This window comes from Dasypus novemcinctus, chromosome 19 (assembly GCF_030445035.2).
Source record: "Dasypus novemcinctus isolate mDasNov1 chromosome 19, mDasNov1.1.hap2, whole genome shotgun sequence".
NCBI classification, from domain to species: domain Eukaryota; kingdom Metazoa; phylum Chordata; class Mammalia; order Cingulata; family Dasypodidae; genus Dasypus; species Dasypus novemcinctus.
In genome coordinates, this window is record NC_080691.1 from 83842602 (window position 1) to 83862820 (window position 20219).

Consider the following 20219-nt stretch of genomic DNA (forward strand, 5'->3'; position numbering starts at 1 on the left):
CCCCGCGCCGCCCGCCCAGCTCCGCCGCGCCAGGTGAGCCGGCTGCGGGGCCGCGGGGCTGCGGGGCCGCGGGGCCCGACCCCCGCCCTCCGGCCGCGCGCGCCACCATCCCCTGCTCTGCGGGGCTCCCCCGCCCGGCCCCCCATCCCGCGCCTGGCGCCCGGGAGACGCGTTATTTGGAAAGGCCGCGGTGCGCTAGGGGGAGGCGGCGGGGCAGGACGCCCTCCCCCCGGCCTCAGTTTCCCCGGGCCGCTCTGGCGCAGCTGCCCCCACCCCTTTTCCCCACCTCACGCCGGCGCCGTCCCCGGGCCCGCGGGGCTGGGTCTACGACCCCCAGACCACCCCCGGCGCGGCTTTGTCCCCCTGCAGCCACGGCCTGCCGCGCCGCCAGCACCATGATGCCGCCCAAGGAAAAGAATAAAAACCCGAAGGACAGCTCCACGCTCCTGCCCTGCTTCTACTTCGTGGAGGTGAGTGGGGGGCGTGGGCAGGGGGCGGAGGCCGCAGTCAGGTCCTGGTGCTCGGGGGCCTCTACGCCGGGAACAGGGCCCAGCCCAGCTGCACCCGCCTCCTATGGTCAGAGCCTGGGCAGGAAGAGGGGGCCACAGGAGTTGGGCTCTGCAGGTCGAGTAGGAGTTCCAAAGGCCCAGAAGCGGGTCGTGCTTAAGCTGTAGGAGGCTGGACAAATGCAGGTAGCAGGGGCCCCCCACAGGCGGCCAGGTAAGGAAGCCACCCTGAGGAGCTGGGCTGGGAGCTCGAGGGCAAGGACAGGGCCTGGGACCCCCGGGATGGGGCAGGTTTCCTCCTGCCAGGGGCTTTGAAACCCGAAGGTCAGAGTTCAGATCCCCCCTCTGCGTGCCGTGGCCCTGCGCGTGCCCCTTCACCTCTCTGAGCTCAACCTCCGCGTTTCTAGAGGTGACGTTCAGAGGAATTAATATTTATAAAATATTTTTAAACACACAAAAAAAGCTGCCCGTGCGCCGAGGATGGTGGTGGGCACAGCCTGTCCCGCGGGCCCTTCCTTCGTCTTCCACAGTCAAGGACCCCCCTGCCTAATGTACCAGAAAAGCCACGCCACCGCGGGGGGCCCGGCAGAGCCCCTCACCCCCGGGCAGGGGCCCCCAGACGCTAACAGGGGTGTGGCCGCGGCGCCCGCCTCCCTCTGCAGAAAAGTCCTTAATTTTCAAAATTGCGCTTGACTTTGCCTTAGAAAAGGGCGTGCCTTCCCAGGTTCCCACCAGGGCCGGCGCCGCGCTGCCCCTGGCACTCCCCATTCCTTCTAGAAACTGTAAATGTATGTCTCTGTGCTTGGCCACGGTCGGGGGTCTTGCTTCGTGTCCCGGGGGCCGCGCCTGGCCCTTGTCCTGCTGCGTAGTACTCCACGGGCCGGGGACCCCTCTGCCGGCGCAGACGTCCCTGTAATGAGAGCCCTTCCGCACGAGCGAGCTGGGGGATGTCTCCCCGGAAGAGGGGTCCCAGGGTGCAGGAAAAGGCCGCGAGTCCCCTCCTGGCGCCACTGCACCTCTCTCGCCCTCGCGCGCCCGCTTCCCCCGCGGCGTCTGCCTGGGACATCGGCCGCGGTCCGGGTGTCGGGTGAGCAGCCGTAGCTCGGCTTCACGTTGCGCGCCCCGCGTCCACGGGGGTGAGTTACGTTCTTTGACGCAGCGCGCTGGCGGGGCCTTCACTGTGTCACGGTCACCGAGTCCCCTCGGGTCTGCTCCGTGCCCGTGTCCCTGCTTTCCGGCCAGGGGTCTCCGGGAGCCCTGGCAAGTGGGGACGGGGACCCTCCAGGGTCTGTGGCGTCTGCCGGGGCCCCGCCGGGCGCACGGGCTGAGCCTCGCCCCGCCGCCGCCATCCACTGCTCCCCGCGCCGCCCTGCCCTCCGCTGTCCACCCGCCACGTGCCGTGTCCCCGGTCAGGTGCTGGGCTCAACAGCAGGGCGGAGAGGGCCGAGGGGCCTGGTGCACCCTGGGTACGCATAGAGCCCGAAGAACTGGAAGCAGCGCTCGAGCAGGGAGCTGTACCTGCACGGCAAAAAGGGGGCAGCCCCCCAGGTGTCCCTCCGGAACGGGTCCACTCCGTGGTGCCCGGAAAGGGAATGGGTGCCCGATCCACGCGCCCACACGCAAGCACCCTGCAGACGCCACGTTGAGCGGGAGAAGCAGGGGAGGGCACGCGCGGGCCGAGCCGCTGGGACGGCGGGTTCTAGAGCAGGAAGCGGCCCCGGGGCTCCGGGAGGAGACGGGGCGTTCCGCTCACGGGGATGGGGCTTCTGTTTGGGGGGGACGGAAACGCCTGGAAACGGTGGCGATGGCGGCACACGCCACGACCGGAATTGCTGCCGCTGGCAGCGGTGAGCGTGGCGCCTCGTGGTGTGGTCACGTTAGCACCCCCAGGTCCCGCCCACCCTCCCCTCTGAAGCTCGCCGTTGGCCTCCGGTGCCCTGCAGCCCCTCCCCCTGGCCGTGGCCCGAGTCCGGCCCCGCCTGCCCCTTGCCCTGCGCAGCTCCCCTGGTTCAAAGGCTCGGCGCTCACCAGGGTCACGGGCGCAGCCCGAGACTTGGAAAGTCACTGGGGGGAAGCGGAGGTGGCTCAAGTGATTGAGCTCCCGCCAACCACAGGGTCTGCCTCAGGTTCGTTTCCTGGTGCCTCCTAAAGATGAGCAAGACAGGGAGCTGACAAAACGGGCAGGCATGGCGAGCTGACCCGACAAGATGATGCAGCAAGAGACACAAGGAGGAAAACATAATGAGAGACACAGCAAGGCAGGCCGCAGAGGTGGCTCAAGGCGTTAGGCACCTCCCTCCCACATGGGAGGTCCCAGATTTGTTTCCCAGTGCCTCCTAAAAAGAAGATCAACTCACAACAAACAGACACAGTGAATGCAAACAACGAAGGGGTGGGGAGAAATAAATCTTTTTCTAGAAAGAAAGAAGGTCCTTGGGGACACCGACTGAGAACTTGAAAGGGGGAACCGCTGTTTTTAAGGCCGCCCACTCCAGCTCACACTCATAAAGGCGAGACACGACGGGGGGCACCAGTCTGAGCATCCAAAACGCAAACTTGGCCAGTCCTTGCGGCGAAGCCAAGCGCAAAGCTACTGTTGTCATTCCCATCTCACAGTGAGGAAACCGAGGCACTGGCAGGGCTGCTCACCCTTGGCCCAACGACCTTTGGTCCCAGGGCCTGTATGCAGCAGGTGCTCAATAAATGCTCCTTGGCCGTGAGCCCGGCTCCTGCCATCCCGACTTTGCCCGGGGATGCTCTGTGACGGCGTCTTCCTCTCCGGGCGCCCCAGCCCACTCCTGCCTCCACCTGAGCCCCTGCCCCACGGGGCTGGGGTGTCTTAGCCCCCCCCTGCCCCTGGAGCTTGGCCCCCTCGGGTCTCTGGGGCCCTCTGATCCTGCAGGAGGCTGCTGCCCGGCCCCTCTGGGTGTCGAGATTGAGACCCCCTGCCCGGAAGGGCATGCGCTTGCGCCCGGGTTTGCCTCCCGCGGAATATTCCGCCCGAATCTGCTCGAGAGCTGTTGGCGCAAGCGGATGAATGAATGAATGATGAACGCATGACTCCTTGGTCTGCCCTCCTGGAATCCCGTAGGCCAGATGCTGTTCCCAGGGCCGCGTGGTACATCAGCGTGTCGTGGCTTGGAGTGCAGGGAAAATGAAGCTGCACGAGGGAGAGATGGGCGCTCGGGGTGGGGGCTCCTGAGCAGGCCGGGGAGCCCAGTGGAGGCCAAGGGTGGGCTCAGAGGCAGGAGGGCGTTCGCTGCTTCTAGGATGCCCAGGAAGGCAAGGTGGGGTGGAGTGGATGAACACGTGAATGAATGAGTGAATGAGATGGGTGGGAGAGTAGGTGGGTGGCTGGACAGAGGGAGGGAGAGGTGGTGAATGGTGGGAGAGGCGAGTGGAGAGATGATGGGTGGCTGGTTGGAGGGACGGATGGAGGATGGATGGAGTTTGGATGGAGGATGGAAGGTTGGGAGGGTGGATGGATGATGGAGTTTGGATGAACGGAGGATGGACGGGTCGAGTAGTTTGGATGGGTGTTGGATGGTGGGTGGAGAGGGCTGAGCTGCTGTGTCTATGGGTAACTTGCATAGATGAGTGGGTGGGAGCATAGGTGGGTGGGCTGGATGGACGGAGGGAGGGAGAGGTGGCGAATGGTGGGAGAGGCGAGTGGAGAGATGTTGGGTGGCTGGTTGGAAGGATGGTCGGAGAATGGATGGATGGGAGGATGGATGGATGATGGATGGAATTTGGATTGAATGGATGGAAGGAAGAATGGATGAAGGACAGATGAGAAGATGGATGGATGGAGGAAGGATGGATGGAATGGATGAATGATGGATGGATGGAGTTTGGATGAATGGAGGATGGATGAAGGACAGATGGAGGATGGATAGATGGACAGATGGGAGGATGGATGGAGTTTGGATGGATGGATGGATGGGAGGATTGAGACTGGATGGAGCTTGGGTGGAGTGAGTTATGGAAGGAAGAAGAGGTGGAGGATGAGTGGGTGGAGTGTGTGGATGGAGAAGGCTGAGGCTGTGTCTTTCTAGACGGGGGGTGGGAGAACCCCCAGCCGTGACTGAGCCGATGGGCACGCCACCAAGCCCGGGTGGGGTGGGGGTCTGGCCTGAGCTCACGGACAGGCCCAGCGACCGCAGGAGCGCCCCGCCCCCCCAGCTGCCCATCGTGGCGTCCTCCATCGTGTCCCTCTACTTCCTGGAGCTGACCGACCTCTTCAAGCCGGCCAAAGTGGGCTTCCAGTGCTACGACCGCACGCTGTCCATGCCCTACGTGGAGACGCACGAGGAGCTCATCCCGCTGCTGATGCTGCTCAGCCTGGCCTTCGCCGCGCCTGCCGCCTCGGTGAGTGCCTGCCCGCGCAGGGGGGGGGGTCTGGCCGCCGCGCCGCCCGGCTGAGCGCGCCCCTGTCGCAGATCATGGTCGGCGAGGGCGTCCTGTACTGCCTGCAGTCCCGGCTGTGGGGCCGCGGCGGGGGCCCGGGCGTGCCCGAGGGCAGCATCAACGCCGGCGGCTGCAACTTCAACAGCTTCCTGCGGCGCACGGTGCGCTTCGTGGGTGAGTCCCGGGGGCCGCGGGCGGCGGGGCCTGCCCGGCGCGGCCTGACCCGCGCCCCCCCCCCTCAGGCGTCCACGTGTTCGGCCTGTGCGCCACGGCCCTGGTGACGGACGTCATCCAGCTGGCCACGGGCTACCACGCGCCCTTCTTCCTCACCGTCTGCAAACCCAACTACACGCTGCTGGGCGCGCCCTGCGAGAGCAGCCCCTACGTCACGCAGGACATCTGCGCGGGCCGCGACGCCCACGCCATCCTGTCGGCGCGGTGAGCCGCACCCCCGCCCCTGGGTCCAGGCTCGTTCCCAGGACGGAGGCCGCGCGGGGAGGGGGGCCAGCCCCGGGCCCACGCACCCCGACCCCCTGCCCGGGGCGCTGACAGCCGCGCCTCTTCCAGGAAGACCTTCCCGTCGCAGCACGCCACGCTCTCCGCCTTCGCCGCCGTCTACGTGTCGGTGAGCCCCTGCGCCAAGCCCCCTGCCCCAGCCCCCCGAGCCCCCCCCCGTCAGCCCTACTGCCTCCCCCTGCCCTCCCCCCGCGCCCCCCCAGCCCCCTCCCCCCGCGCCCCCAGTCCCCCCTGATGCCCCGCCCCCGCAGATGTACTTCAACGCGGTCGTCTCCGACGCCACCAAGCTGCTCAAGCCGCTCCTGGTGTTCGCCTTCGCCATCGCCGCGGGCGTCTGCGGCCTCACGCAGATCACGCAGTACCGCAGCCACCCCGTGGACGTCTACGCCGGCTTCCTCATCGGCGCGGGCATCGCCGCCTACCTGGTGAGCGCCGCGGCCAGGCGCGCGCCAGCAGCCGTGTCCACGGGGCCACTGAGCGTCACGGGGGTCGGGGCTTGTGCGCCCCGCAGGGCTGTCCAGTGGGAGTCGGGCTCCCAGGACCTCCGGGCTCAGGCTGCCCCGACCTGGGGTGTGGGGTCCCCTCGAGGCCAGAACTTGACCCCATGGGGAAAAGGTGCCTCCCCCCAGACCCCCTGCCCTCTCAGACCCGCCTCCCGCAGGCCGCCCCCCTCAGACCCGCCTCCCGCAGGCCTGCCACGCCGTGGGCAACTTCCAGGCCCCGCGCGCAGAGAGGCGCGCAGCGGCGCCGGGCCAGGACGCGCTGCGCGCGCTCACGCAGCGGGGCCACGACTCGGTGTACCGGAACAAGGCGGTGAGCACCGACGAGCTGGGCCCGCCCGGGCGCCTGGAGGGGGCCGCGGCCCGCGGCGCGGGACAAGGCGGCGCTGGGCGGCCTGAAGCGCGCGAGCGTGGACGCCGACCTGCTGGCGCCGCGCAGTCCGCTGGGCCGTGACATGGTGACCTTCAGCAACACGCTGCCGCGCGCCAGCGCGCCCTCGCTCGACGACCCCGCGCGCCGCCACATGACCATCCACGTGCCGCTGGACGCGTCGCGCTCGCGCCAGCTGGTCAGTGAGTGGAAGCAGCGCACGCTGGAGGGCGCGGCGGGGGGCGCGCGCGGCGAGGCCAGCCCCAGGGCCCTGCGCGCGGCCGAGCCCATGGCCGAGGAGGACGAGGAGGAGGGCGGCGAGGGCCCCGCGCCCGCCCCGCTCTACCCCGCGGTGCAGGCGCGCCCGGGCTGCGGGCCGCGGGTCGTGCTCCCGCCGCCGCTCGTGCACATCCCCGAGGAGGGCGCCCCGGGGCTGGCCGGCCTGTCGCCCAAGAGCGGCGCGGCCGTGCGCGCCAAGTGGCTGGCCATGGCCGAGAAGGGCGCGGCAGGCGCGGCCAACGCCCCGCGGCTGCTGCAGGTCATCGCCATGTCCAAGGCGCCGGGCGGGGCCCGCGGCGGGCGCCAGGGGCGCCGAGACCGCCTCGTCGTCCAGCGCCAGCTCCGACTCGTCGCAGTACCGGTCTCCGTCGGACCGCGACTCGGCCAGCATCGTCACCGTCGACGCGCACGCCCCCCACCACCCCGTGGTGCACCTGTCGGCCGGCAACGGGCCCTGGGAGTGGAAGGCGGCGGGCGGCGAAGCCAGGGGCGCCGATGGCGACCACGAGCTGGGCGACCTGGCCCGTGCCTTCCGCGGCTGCTCCCGGGCGCCCGGCGCGTCCCCAGGCTCGTCCATCAGCGACGGGGACCAGGACGAGCCGCGCTTCGGGGCCGTGGCCACCGTCAACCTGGCCACAGGCGAGGGGCTACCGGCGCTGGCGCCCCCCAGCCGCGAGTCAACGCTGCGGCGCAAGGTGGGGGGCCTGGCACTGGGCGAGCCGGGGGAGGCGGAGGCAGAGGGCGCCTACCGCAGGGCGCCGGGGGCACGCAGGTTCCAGGAGTGAGTGCGCAATAAAAGGCCCCTTCACTGCTCGTGTGGTCTTGGCTGGACGCGCTGGGAGACCCCTTGGCCCACCCACGGGCGGGCTGTCCCCTGGGGCATGGCTGTTGGGGAGGTGCTCCTATAGCGACGGGCCATCGTGGTCCCTGCACACCCCACCATCCCTGGGACCCCCCCCCCCCAAGACCCCATCCCAAGGCCCGCGGTGGGGAGGGGGCTGAGCAGCACGAGGCAGAGGCAGGATACAGAGAAGTTTATTCCGAGTCCCAGTACGGGCGCCAGGCTGCCTGCCACGGCGGGGGCGGCAGAGGCACAGAGAGGCAGGCCGAGCTTGCAGAACCGCTGTCCATCCTGCGCCACGAGCCGCCTGGGACGGGCGTGGCTCACGCGTACAATACTGAACCTGTGGTCGCTGGTATCAAAATATACATCTGTGTCCCCATAAAAAACGCGCCGCGCCCCTCCTCTTACAACAGGTACAAAAAGTCATAAATATTTACACCCTTGTCCACGCTACGCCAACGCAGGGACCGCCCCGTGCCACGGGGAGCCACAGCTGCGGGGGTCTGCCCCAATCCCACGCCCACCGCTGGGCGAGGTGCGGTCACGACCTGGGGGCTGGCCTGGGTCCCAGTGCTGGCAGCGGACAAACAGCAAAAGCAGAAGCAGAACTTTGGTCCACAGTTTGCAGGAAGGAAAACCCTGAAAAAGATCTAAGCGCGCCACATTCTAGGCAGACAGGGTGGGGGCCTGCGCCCCGATGCCGGCCGGCCGAGCCCCAGGCTGCTCTCGGGAGCTTCCTGCTCTAGGACGTCACGTAATCACAGGAGAGTCATCAGGACAGTATAGGAGGGGCCTGCGGAGGCCCTGGTCACACTTACACCACTTAGCATCCGCTATAAAAAGGTACCTTAAAACTATCCTTTTGCATATAAATGGAGAAAGACTAGGATATTTGGTCAACTGTGAATATTGCTAGGCACGTGTCTGCAGGGGCCCCTTGCTGGCCGGGGCGCCAGGCAGGAGAATCACGGTCACTTGATTGGGGCGCCGGCCGCCTGGGGCCCAGGCCCACTGCTCTCCGCCCGGCCCGAGCGCACCGGAGGCTGCAGCCCTGCCCCGGGCTCCCAAAGACGTGCGGCCGCGAGGAGGCCCCTGCGCACGGGCAGGTGTCCTAGTTTAAGGCACGAGAAGCCGCCTCGCGGTGCGGGGCACCCCCGGGCCCCGAGCCCCGGCTGCAGAAGGCGTCGCTGAGGCCTGGCAAGGCCGGGACCAGGCCGGGACCCTGCCAGTCCCCAGGAGCCGAGGGCCACCCGCCACCACAAGGCTAGCAAGGCGAGTTAGACTTAATTTTTAAAAAACAGGTAAACTGATTTCTTTTTAAAAAAATAAAACTCTCTGGTCTTTTAAGGTCACTTCAGCTGCTTTTTAAAGTGGCTTTTCTCTGGAATGATGGAAGCTGCGGCCGGGGCGCGGGCGCCGCCTAGATGGTGGACTTGGAGAAGGAGACGCGCAGGTGGTGGCTCTCGCCCAGGTCGTGGTTGTGCAGGTCGATGAGCGCCTGGATGGCCTCCTCCACCGAGCCCATCTGGATCAGCGCCATCTTGCGGTCCTTCCTGCGGGACAGGACCTCAGGCCCCGCCCCTGCCCGGGAGGCCCCGCCCCTGCCCGGGAAGCCCGGCCCCCCATCCCTGTCCCCACACTCACTGGAAGAACTTGAAGCCCTTGACGATGCCCCCGTTGCTGGAGAAGAGCATCTTGAGGTCCTCCTCAGACACCGAAGGCCTGTGGGGAAGGGGTCGTGAGCCGCGGCCCTGCGGGAGGGCCCCGGCGCCCCCGGCCCCATGCGCCCGGGACCTACGGCACGTTGGAGAGGTGCAGGGTGGCGGAGGGCGGGAAGATGTTCTGGAAGTTCTTGGAGCCCGGCTTCTTGAAGCGGTGCAGGGGCGAGCTGCCGTAGTCCTTGGTGAGCCCCTGGTCCTCCTGGCCCTCGCGGGGCAGCTGCACGCTCTGGTGCTTGGACAGCGTGGATGCGCAGCGGCTTCCCATGCAGCTTGTGCCCATTGAGGTGGCTCATGGCTGGGCGGGGAGGCACGGTCACCGGATGCGCGGCACTGCCCGCCTGCCCGCCCGCCCGCGGCCCGGGCCCCTTACCCAGCTGCGCCTGGCTGCCGTCTGCCATCTGCACCAGGGCATTCTCCTTCTTGTTGAACAACACCTTCACCCGCTGCACGTCGCCGTAGACGCCTGCCGGGAGCGGGCGAGGGCTGAGCCGCCCGCCTGCTGCGCCCCGGCCCCGCCCCCACCCCGCCCCTGCCCCCGGGTTGGCTCTCTGCCCGGGGCTGCGGCTAGCAGTCCCGAGGCGCTCACAGAAGTTACGTTTAGCAAACGGGGACACGCCGCAGGGCGGCCAAGTGCCGACGACCACTTGGGCGTGCTCCCAGCAGTTACTCTCCGAGAAGCATGCAGGCACTAAACCATGCGTCTCTACGGAACCAGAGTAAAGTACGCACACCGGAAGCAAACCACGGAGTGAGGCAGAGGCCCAAACTGCAAAACTCATAGTACGTTTAGGGTGTAAAAAATAATCTCAACTAAACGAAAACAAGGTAATAAAGTGTGAATAACATACCGAAAAGAATAAAGAGGCTTTGGGGTGTGACTCTCTTTAGAGGACAGCAGAGCAAGGCAGCGGAGGGACAGGGAAGAGGGAGAGTCAGGGGCAGGTTGAGTCGTCCACCACGAGGAGGCAGCCCCGCAGGCGGCGACAGTGGTTGACGTGACGAAGTTGTCAAGGTGGTTAATATTCAAGGGCAGGTTGGTTTCCGGAGAGCAGGGTTTGAGAGGGGAGTTTTGTTTTTTTATTTTTTTATGTTTTTGTTTTGTTTCAAGCAACAACAGGAAGCAGAAGTACCGTGCAGTCAGTTGGCAAAGAAATTCCGGATCAGGGCAAGAAAAAAAATTGGGAAAGGGGAAGGGGAGAAAAGAAAAAAAAGTAGCAAAAAAACACAGGTCAGTAAATACGTAAGAAAATAATGTAGTGTCCCATCAGTCAAGACTCGCACACACACCACACCGCACCGGACACACAGTGAGAGGACGCCTTCATCAGCTCAGGCGGCAGGAGACAACACCGGCGCGGAAGGGCTTTCCAGAAGAGCCAAACTGCACACCCCAAAAACGTTCCCTGCCCAGAACCAAGGCCCTGCCAGGCCTGGTGGACGAGGCGGCAGGACCGGGCCTGCTTGAGGGCCCCAGGGAGGCCCGAGCCCGGGGAGAGGCCACGCTCTGCTCGGACGCCCCCAGTTTCACCTCCGCTCAGGGTTTCCTCCCCTATAGGCACTCGGCGTAACTGCCGCTCCACAGAAGCGTTGTCTCCTCCCGCCTGACGCAGTTAAGTCTCTTAAAAACAACGGCCACGCGAGCAATGAGCTAAAGCTCCAGGTTAGTTCACAGCTGCGCCCCGCGCCCTCCAACTCGGGGACGAGCTGGGCGGTGGCAGCTACCAGGAGGCAGCGAGCGTGGCTGGTGCCCCGGAGCCGTGAGGACTCCCGCCTCCGGAGAGGACTGGGCCGTGCCAGTCAGGATCACCCTGTCCCACGCCCGCAGGAGTGAGAGGAGCGGACAGACAGACACAAGTCTGCAGTGCCGAGGAGATGCTCGCCCTGTTGTCTCATTTCTCAAGCAAAGACCTTGCTTCCCGGGCACCACCCACACCCCAGAGGGAGGACATCCCCACACAGCACCCGGCCGGGCCCCAAGTCTTTCTAGGCTGCCTTCTCGTAGCAAGAAAAAAAAACAAAAACAAAAACAAAAACAAAACCTCAACCCTATGCACTGTGGACTCGAACCCCTGCGTTCAGACGCTAAGGAACGCAGCGCAGCCTCGGGAGAGAAGCAGCCACCAGCGCCGGCAGCCGGGGGAGGCGGGTCCTGGGCTGCTACTCGCGAAGGGGCGCTGGGCAGGCCCCGCCTGTGCTCCCACACGACCCCAGCGAGCCACCTACCTCAGGGTGCAGGTTGCTGACCAGCAGGACCGAATTCCCCGCCCCCGCCAGGCCGGGGATGGCGATCCGGCCCTGCTGCTGCCGCCGCCGCCGCCGAGGGGAGGGCCAGAGGGGCCAGCGCTCCGTGGACGTTGGGCACAGAGAGGCCTGGAAAGGAAGGGCTGCGGCGTGAGCAGCTACGGCACGCGGGAGGCTGCCCCCTCATGCACACGCCGCGGGCCCTGCCCGGCGGCCGCTCATCCACATGCGCTCCAACAGCACAAGCCTGCGCCTCTGCGCACACGGCTCCGCCACAAGCAGTCGGTGGCGCCTCCATGCAGCAAGTCACTGCGACTCTGCAGTCCCGGGGGCCCTGGCTCCAGGCCTAGGGCAAGGCCGCCCTACCCCGGAGGACCTGGCTCAAAGACGACAAGAAGCCAAGGACACGCCACACAGCCGGCTCGGCACGGCCCTGTGCCTGCCGGCCCATGCTGCCGCCCGCGGCGCTCGCTTACCAGCCACCAACCAACCTACTGGGAGCGCCACGCCTCCTTCACGCCCGCTGGCACGCTCCCCCGGGTGCTTGAAAGGAACCAAACCAAGGCGCTGTGCGTCGGCCGGCCGCGCCCCCGAGCCTCGGGACCGCTGCGGCCCTCCTGCCCGCTACGCCGCTCGGCCTCCGCTCGCTCGCGGGTGCCCTCACCCAGGGAGGCGGCGCCCGGTACCTGTGCTCAGAGCCACGAGCCGGCCAGCCCGCCTCAGCGGCCAGTGAGCAAGCTCCCGCTGGGGAGGGGGTGGGCATGCACGAGCGGACGTCACGGGGCGGCTGTGTGAGTACCTGCAGCTTGAGGAAGGGCAAAGGTGGGAGGGAAGCCAGCTCCTGCGTACGGGGAGGCTGAGATTATGCCAGGTGCACCTAGGAACAAACGAGACGCCCATCGCTGCGCCACACCTCGCGGGACGGCGGCCGGGGGAGGGCTGCTGCGTGGTCTGTGCACCTGGCTGGGGCCGTGTGGGCGTGGCGGGAGGGCTGGCGTGGCGCTGACCCCTGGACGGCCGCCTCCCCACCGGTTCCGGCCCCACCGTCCCCGACGCACGCGCCATGCTGCCTGCGCGCTTACCGAAGGCGGCGGCCATGGTCTGGTCCAGCGAGGGCTGGCTGTCCCCGGAGGGCAGGTCGGGGCGTGTGTAGTCCCGGCTCTTGTCGTTGTTGTACTTGACGTTAAGGCTGGTGAGCTTGGAGAAGTCAATGCGCAGCGTGCAGCAGGCGTTGTAGATGTTCTGCCCGTCCAGCGACTGCGAGGGGCGAGACCGTGAGGGCCAGCGGGGGGCCCCGGGGCGCGGGGCGGGGGGAGGGGGCACCCACCAGCTTGGCGTGCTGCGCGCTCACGGGGTCCGCGTACTGCAGCAGCGCCTGGAACTGGTTGTTCTTGGTGAAGGTGATGATCTTCAGGACTGTGCCGAACTTGGAGAAAATCTGCAGAGGGCGAAGGAGGCCGTCAGGTCCGCCAGGGACCCCCGACCCCACGCGCAGAACTGGGCGGGGGGCGTCCTTGGACAGGCCCCAGGCAGCCGAGGACACGCTCTGCCCCTGCAGGGGGAGAGAGGCGGCCCAGGCCCCCGGCAGGCTGCCCCCAGCGGGCTGGCGAGCATGGCCAGCTCCCCCAAGGGTCTGCGGCGGTCCCGGCAGGGTGGGGGCTCCCCGTGGAGCAAGTCCTCCCAAGACAAGCGAGGCCGCCGCGGGCGACGCCCCACCTGGTGCAGCACGTCCAGCGTCACGGGGTAGAAGAGGTTCTCCACGATGATGCGCAACACGGGGCTCTGTCCAGCCATGGCCATCCCCGCGTCCACGGCGGCGGTCGAGGCGGCCAGCGCCAGGTTCCCCGACTGCACGGAGTTGACAGCCTGCAGGGCCGCCTGGGCCCGCTGCGGAGACACGCGCGTGAGCCCCCGGCCCCCGCGGCCCGCGGCCCCGCCCGCCGCAGCACCCACCGCCTGGTTGGGCGAGCTGTCCGTCTTGAGCTCCTTGTGGTTGGAGAACTGGATGTAGACGGGCTGGCCGCGCAGCACGGGCGTCACCGAGGTGTAGTAGTTGACCAGCGTGTTGGCGGCCTCCTCCGTGTTCATCTCGATGAAGGCCTGGCGAGGGCGGCTGTGAGCAGGCGCCCGGCCCGTGCGGGTGCCCCGTGCCCCGCGCCCTGTGCCCTGCGCCCCCGCCCTGCCGGGCCCTACCTGGTTCTTCCCTTTCAGCATCAGCAGGTTGGTGACCTTCCCGAAAGGCAGCCCCAGGGAGATGACCTCGCCCTCGGTGACGTCGCCCGGGAGCTTCCGCACGTGGATCACCCTGGAGGGCACGCCCGCGCTCCTGCTGTCCCCTTTGAACTTCTTGCTGTCGTTCCCGTTGGCTGAAAGAGGGCGCAGGGGGCGTCGTGGCGTGCAGAGCCGCAGCCGCGCCCGGGAGCCTGGAAGCAGGACCCCGCTTTGCGGTCCCGCAGACGAGCCAAGCAGCTGGTGGGTGACCCCAAGTCGTGAAGCCACCCAGACACGAGGGTCAAGCTTGGCCGTCAAAATGCGCCAAGAACTGAGGGAGGGGGCGAAGCGCTGAGTACGGCTCCCACAGGCGAGGCCCCGGGCTCCCCCCGGTCCCCGAGAAGGAGCTCCCTCTGCAGAGCGGAGCTAAACTAAACCCACGGTGAGCCGCAGGCCCGTGGCTTGAAGGCAGAGCTCAGGACCCTCGCGCTCCGAGGGGGACGCCCCACCCGCCGCCCCAGCGCAGACGCACAGGTACCTGCGGAGGCCGAGCTGCTGCTCATGATAAAAGGTCCGTTAGTGACGCAGGCAGAGAAGAGCTCGTCAGATCCCCGCTGCAAGAGAAAAGCGCGCGCTCGTCCCTGTCCCAAGCTGAGGGGGGATCCCCAGCCCCTCCTGGAGCCCATCCTAGGCAGAGAGCACGTGGCTGCGCCCCCGAGAGTACCCAAACCCCAGCCCGCCCAGCAGCGCCTCGGGGCCCCAGAGGACCGGGCTCCACGCAGCAGTGGCGCACCCAGCACCAAGGCGGCCGGGCTCTGCCCAGGCCAACACTGACCCCAGGACCCACCTACAGACCCCCCACGAGGGACCCGAGAGACACCGCAGAGCCCCTCCCTGACGGGCATCCTCCCTCCACGTGGGCACAGCGGGACAGCAACAGCTTCCCAGCACCACCTGGGTGGCCCCCAATCCCAGGGCACCTGCAGGCAGCACTGCCAACCAGAGAGCGGGTGCCGGAGGACCCCCCCGCGCCACGCCTGGGACCTCCAGACCACAGCTTAGACCACCAACACCCCAGCCCAGAGGCTCCACCCGACGTGGGAGCCCACGCTGCAGGTGCCAGGAGACCATCCCGACACAGTGGCGTCAGCACCAAGGCTGGCCTGGAGGGCACACATGGGTGACAGGACTCCAGAGCCACAGCCAGCGCCCGCAGTGACAATAAATAAAACTTTGCTGGAAACCAAGACTGCGTCCCAGCACCACAACCTGTGACAGAGCAGCCCAGCCGGGGCCCCAGCCGTCCCCTGGCTCGCCAGGCTCCCTTCCTGGAGCACCAGGAGGCCCCAGGCCGCCCAGGAGAGAAAGGGCCCCGGGAGTCAGGGCAGCAGAGCCTCAAGAGGGCGCCCCAGCCCGCCCCGGCCGCCTGCCTGAAACTCGAGTCGCCGTTCCCATGGCAAAGAGCCGGCGTGACCGCAGCTGGGGGGCAGCTGAGAGCCCGGCCCCCGACCCCCACATGCAGGGAGCAGGCAGCCTCCGCCTTCCCGCCTTTTGCAAGGGCCCTGGGTGGAGTCTCCCCATGCCCTCCACACTCAGGGCAGCGCCCAGGGAGGCACCAGACGCCAGGACAACCGAGACGCTGCAGGCTCCCTCCCGTGTACCCACCCACTGGAGAGCCTGGACAACTGCCTGGCTGCAGCCAGCTCTAGGGGACACCCCCGTGGACAGAGCCCCCAGGCCCTCCGTGCCGCTAGGGCAGGCCGAGGATGGTCCCTGGCCGTGGCTGAAGCACACAGGCCCAAAGCCTGGCGCCTCTTCAGGGCCCCGTGAGGGTCCCTCTCGCAGCGTGGCTGCACGCACAGCACACCCTTCCTTCCCTTTACCTGCCACGGTAAAAATCACCTCAGAGTCAAACCACCACCCAGAGAAGCCCCCGCAGCCCCAAGCACCTCGCCTCCACAGCCAGGCCGCCTCGCTCCTGCCGAGAGCAAGGGAAACCAAAGCCCCTTGACAGACGTCCTCAGCCCCGCGACTACCTGATCTCGACAAACCAAGCACACAGCGCGCCGCCTGCGACAGGCAGGTGCTCCCTGGCTCGAACTTAAGGGCAAGGAGAAGAGAACTCGGGTAGAAAAGGCTCGCGGGCCCGAAAGCACGTGCTTAAAGCTGGCCCAGGGCTTGACACAAGAAGCTCCAGCTCCACTGGCAGCCCCCAACCCCGACTGCCCCCAACGCCAGCTGCGTTCCCGCGCTCTCCAGCGAGGCGAGGGCCGCCTGGCCCCGCAGGGTCGGCGTGGGATCCAGGACAGCGGGAGGCAGGACGCAGCGGAGACGCCTACCTTTGTACCAACTGCTATATCTGGGACAATGCTGTAGAGAAAGAAAGAAGACGATGTTAGCAAGGTGCTAGCAAGGTGGGGCCGCTGAGGCCCAGCACAGCCCCCAGCCTCCAGGGCGCAGGAGTGAGGGCCGCCCACGGCACCCCCCCACGCGCGGCCCCAGACTCTCAGCTCTCCTCCAGGCGGACAGGTGGGGTGGGGCGCGACCCATCGTCCCCTGGACCCAGCTTGTCTAGGCACCACCACTGTCCTTCAGCCGGTCCCTCCCACCAGGACCCCGGGCCCCGCCTCTGGGAGGGTGGCTTCAGTTCAAGTCCAAGGCCTGCTAAGACACTTGGGGCAACTATCCACATGGCCAGGCAGCCCTCCCAGGCCCAAGCCCAGCAAGGAGGTCGTGGCAGTGGGGTCGCCCTCCGCCCACGTGCCTGACTTCCTCCTCCTCTCGAAGACTTAGCAGAGGAAAGACGGCGGCAGGAGCTCGGCAGGCCCCCGACACGCTCCCGGTTGTCTCGAGAGCCTCTGCGGGGCTAACACAAGTCCCTGCCAAGGTCCTAAGCAACTCAGGAAAGAACTGAGTCTGGCAGCGCCCGCCCGCAGGGTGCCAGGGACCCTGGCTTGCAGGCTCATCTACCGTGCTCCCCGGCTCCTGGACCCCTCAGGGCAGGTTGATGCCCACGGAAAACCCTTTTCTGGTGGACAAGCTCACCTGCTCACCCCAACCACCTCAGCCCCGCTATCAGGCCCTCACTTCTCTACCCTAGTAGAAAGCTTACGAAATGATTTCTAGTGGAGAAACAAACAAACTAAAAACTCACCAGCCCAAAAAGCTCCCCTCCCCCCCCCCCCCAAAAAAAAAACATAAGAATGAAAAACATCCCCCGCCCCAGGGCTGGCTTGCCCAGAGCAACTCCCTGCTTCCTGCTCCCCGGGAGGGCCTCGGCACAGGAAGCGCTTTATGGAACGAGCCTTTCTGGAGGTTTCCTCGAAGCTCCAAAGGAAGGGACCACCAAAACCAGAGACACGAAGTTTTGCCCACGATGGTCTGGGGTGCCCGAGCTGCAGGGGACAGCAGTCGGCCTCGTGTTCCCTCAGAACCTGCTCTAGAGCTGGAGGAAAACAGCCACGAGGCGTCCTTCCTCACGACCACATCAGTGGGGCCCGGACCTATCGTCTGAATTCCGCGGGCACGTGAGCCTCCGGCACTTCCTCCTCCCCCCGAGGCCCCAGGGGAAAACAGATAGTTCAACACCGGAGATTAGAAGTGTTTGATAACCGTGCTGCCCTTGAAATCTTCAAAGTTGCATTTTCTTAACTCTGCACTCCCCCCTGCCGCACAATAAAATAAACCTATAGCCAGCCACAAAAACCGGAAAACCTTTGTAAAGTTCCTCCCATGACTTTAAGAATTAACGCCCAAAATAAAGCTCTAAAAACTTCAGAGCTAATTCCACCTTCACTGAAGCCCGATGCTGCTCGTGGCTTCCCCCTAAGTTTCAGGTTTCCGTGATTCCTTTTGCCTACAGACCCCTCAAAAACTACAGCTGTATCTACGAACTCAAAAAAAGCAAACTGTTTTACGCAGCAGCCTGCAGACCTCACCCTCTTTCCTTTCCTGAAAGGGAAGATTTCACGCACACAACAGCCCCGATTCAGCCCCAAGCACCGGTCCGGGCCTAGAGAAAGCTCCGAGTCTCCCATCGCTCCCTCGCCGAGGAAGGGCCGCGTCCACAGGGGTCGCCCCGCACCGGACCGCTCCCTCCCACGCGGTCTGGCTTTGCGGAAACACAAGCCTCTCCGCGGGGTGACAAGGAGACATCTGCGCCAGCGCGGCCGGCTTAGGACCCCGCGTCGTGCAGGAGATCGGAAGCCGGGTCGGCGCCCGCAGCGCGCCCCGGCCGGCCCCACCTTCCCACTCGCCCGCGGAAGGCGGGAACAAAGGAGCGGCCGGGGCCGCGGCGCCGGGCTGCCCCCCGCTCCTTGCGGACACGCAGCGGAGGCGAGCCCAGCGCCGGCAGCGGGCGGGGGCTCCGGGGGAAATCCACCCCACGCAGGGCTCGGGCGGCCCACGCGGACTCGACGGAAACTCGGCAGGGCCAAGCGGGGGCGGATGGCGCCCGCGCGGGGTCCGCGCCCTGGCGAGCAGGAGGGCGGTGTCTCCCGAGCCGCGCCCGGGCCCGAGGCGGGCGGGGGAGGGGGCGGGCGAGGGCAGAGTCCGCGGCGGGAAAGGCGCGCGCGCCCCCGGGGGCCGGGCGAGGGGCGCGCGGACGGGCCGCACGGGAAGCGAGAAGGGCCACACCGGGCGCGCGGAAGACCGCGCATGCGCATGAGACGGGCCGGACAAAGTGCGCGAGGGGCCGCGCACGCGCACCGGAGTGGGGCGAGGGGCGCGCGGAAGAGCCGCGCACGCGCCTTCTGGGGCCGGACGGGAAGCGGGAAGGGCCACATGGGGCGCGCTCGGGGGCCGGACGGGGCGTGCTGAGCCGCGCGCGCGGAGGGCCAGGGGGAGGGGCGTGGGGCCGCTCGCGGGCCGGGGCGCGTGGAGGCCGGAAGCGGGATGCGGGGGAGGGGCGACGGCGGCGGGGCTCCCGAGCCTCCCCCCGCCAACGAGAGCGGGCCGCCTCGCGCCCCCGGCCCCGCTCCGCCCCTCCCGGGGCGCCTCCCGCGCGCCGAGGCCGGGGGGCAGGCCGGCCGCGGAGACCCGGAGGCCCCGCTGGTCTCGGGCTGGGGCGGGAGCACGCGCGGGCCGTAGGGCCCGGGAAGGGCCGGGCGGCGGCGAGGGCGAGGCGGGGGCGCGGAAGGGGCGGCGCAAGACGAGGCGAAGCACAACTTACCCGTCCATTGCACACGGAGGAGACCCGCAGGGGACGGAGTGGAGGCGCCGGAATAGCAGGAACCGACCCAACGGCTCCGAGTTATAGACTCACAAGATGGCGGAGACGCCCGAACACGTCCCCCGCGCGCTCTGCTCATTGGCTCCTGCCTCGGCGAGGGGGCGGGGAGAGCCCGCCGCCCTCGCCCGCACCGTCCAATGGCTCGGAGGCCGTCCGAGGGGGGCGGGGCCAAGAGGCAAGACCGGCGGCTATTGAGGAATCTGGCCGTCCATCAGAGCTTAAGGCGGAAACGGCCTTGTGGAGTCGGGGGAGGAGGGGCGAGGTGGGGCCACGTGACGCGCCTGAGCCTGTGAGTGGCTCGCGAGCGTGAGGCTGTACTGGGGAAGCCATCTTGGGAATGGGTACGTGGCGAGTCGGGCTGCGGGAAGCGTGCTTTCCCCAGGCTGCCGCCATGTTGCATGCGGGCAGGGGCCGTCCACCTCGGGCGTGAGGGCGAAGGAGTGGCGCCGCCATCTTGGAGCCGGGCAGGAAACCTATGGGTCTCCATCTTGCTTGTGGGCTCGTAGCCAAAACGAGATTCGAACTGAGTCTTTACTCCTAGTTCAGCGCTCGGGGTGGTGGAGGCCGCAGGCGGGACCCAGGGCCGCGATGTGATCAGGGAGCACGCCCGAATCCTTTGTGCGTCCGCCGACCCCTCCCACGCAGCCGAGATGGGGAGACTGAAACCGGGGCTGCCCCGAAGATGGGGAAACGGAGGCTGGGGCCGCGCAGTATCAGGTGCTCGCAGGCCTTCGTCACGGCCGAGCAGTGTGAACGTGGTTCTTGAGAGCACTGAGGCCGAGCAGAGCTCAACAGGGTTGGGGTGGCAGGCAGGGGCTCCCCCAGGGAGAGGCGACGGAGAGCCCCGGGGAAGCCGAGGCCAGCGGACAGGCGGACGGAGGGCTTGGGGTGGCCGAGCCAGGCAGGGTGCGCAGCGGGGCTCAGATGGCCCGGCACCTCCTAAGCCAGGGAGCCCCTGGCAGAGCTGCCGTAGGAAGCATCCAGAAGACGGTGCGTGCCAGGGGCCTGGCAGAGTGCCCACCCAGGGCAGCCACTCAGTAAACAGGGGAAGGCGTCGAGACGATGGCGCGCCGGACGCGCGTGCTGAACTCGGACGGGGCGTTTTGGATGGCCCCAGCCCGCCCGGGAGGAGAGAGGACAGCTCCGGTTTCCCTAAACCCGGCCAGCAGGGCCTGAGGCCTGGGCGGGGGGCCAGGAGCCCGGGACCCCTGGCGCGGTCGGGTGCCAGAAGATTCCAGCCGGGATTAGGGGCGGCTGCCGATTTCCACGGGGCGCCTTAGCGCCCGCGCCAGCCTGCCAAGGGCGTCTTCTCTCCCAAAGCCACTGGAACCGACACGCTAATCAGGAATGTCGGGCAGTAAGCCCTGACGCGTTCCTAGGGATTTGCTCCGGCC

General features: G+C 67.4%; 2 protein-coding genes across 2 annotated transcripts; one reads left to right on the forward strand and one right to left on the reverse strand.

The window, feature by feature from the left end:
* PLPPR3 (phospholipid phosphatase related 3) lies at nt 1–7375 on the forward strand. The gene is given in 10 exon segments (XM_058282234.1): nt 1–33; nt 370–470; nt 4689–4874; nt 4946–5087; nt 5156–5351; nt 5481–5538; nt 5681–5854; nt 6120–6283; nt 6285–6864; nt 6866–7375. Coding segments are annotated over 9 exon segments (2073 nt in total). The 5' UTR covers nt 1–33; nt 370–395; the 3' UTR covers nt 7364–7375.
* Nucleotides 7376–7597: 222 nt separating this feature from the next.
* Nucleotides 7598–18882, reverse strand: PTBP1 (polypyrimidine tract binding protein 1). Its single transcript, XM_004448137.5, is given in 17 exon segments — nt 7598–8975; nt 9067–9144; nt 9221–9387; nt 9389–9438; nt 9514–9606; nt 9992–10025; nt 11367–11439; nt 11441–11513; nt 12184–12261; nt 12467–12641; nt 12712–12822; nt 13101–13271; nt 13338–13484; nt 13578–13750; nt 14134–14209; nt 15935–15965; nt 18766–18882. Coding segments are annotated over 17 exon segments (1671 nt in total). The 5' UTR covers nt 18774–18882; the 3' UTR covers nt 7598–8842.
* Between the last annotated feature and the right edge of the window lie 1337 nt (nt 18883–20219).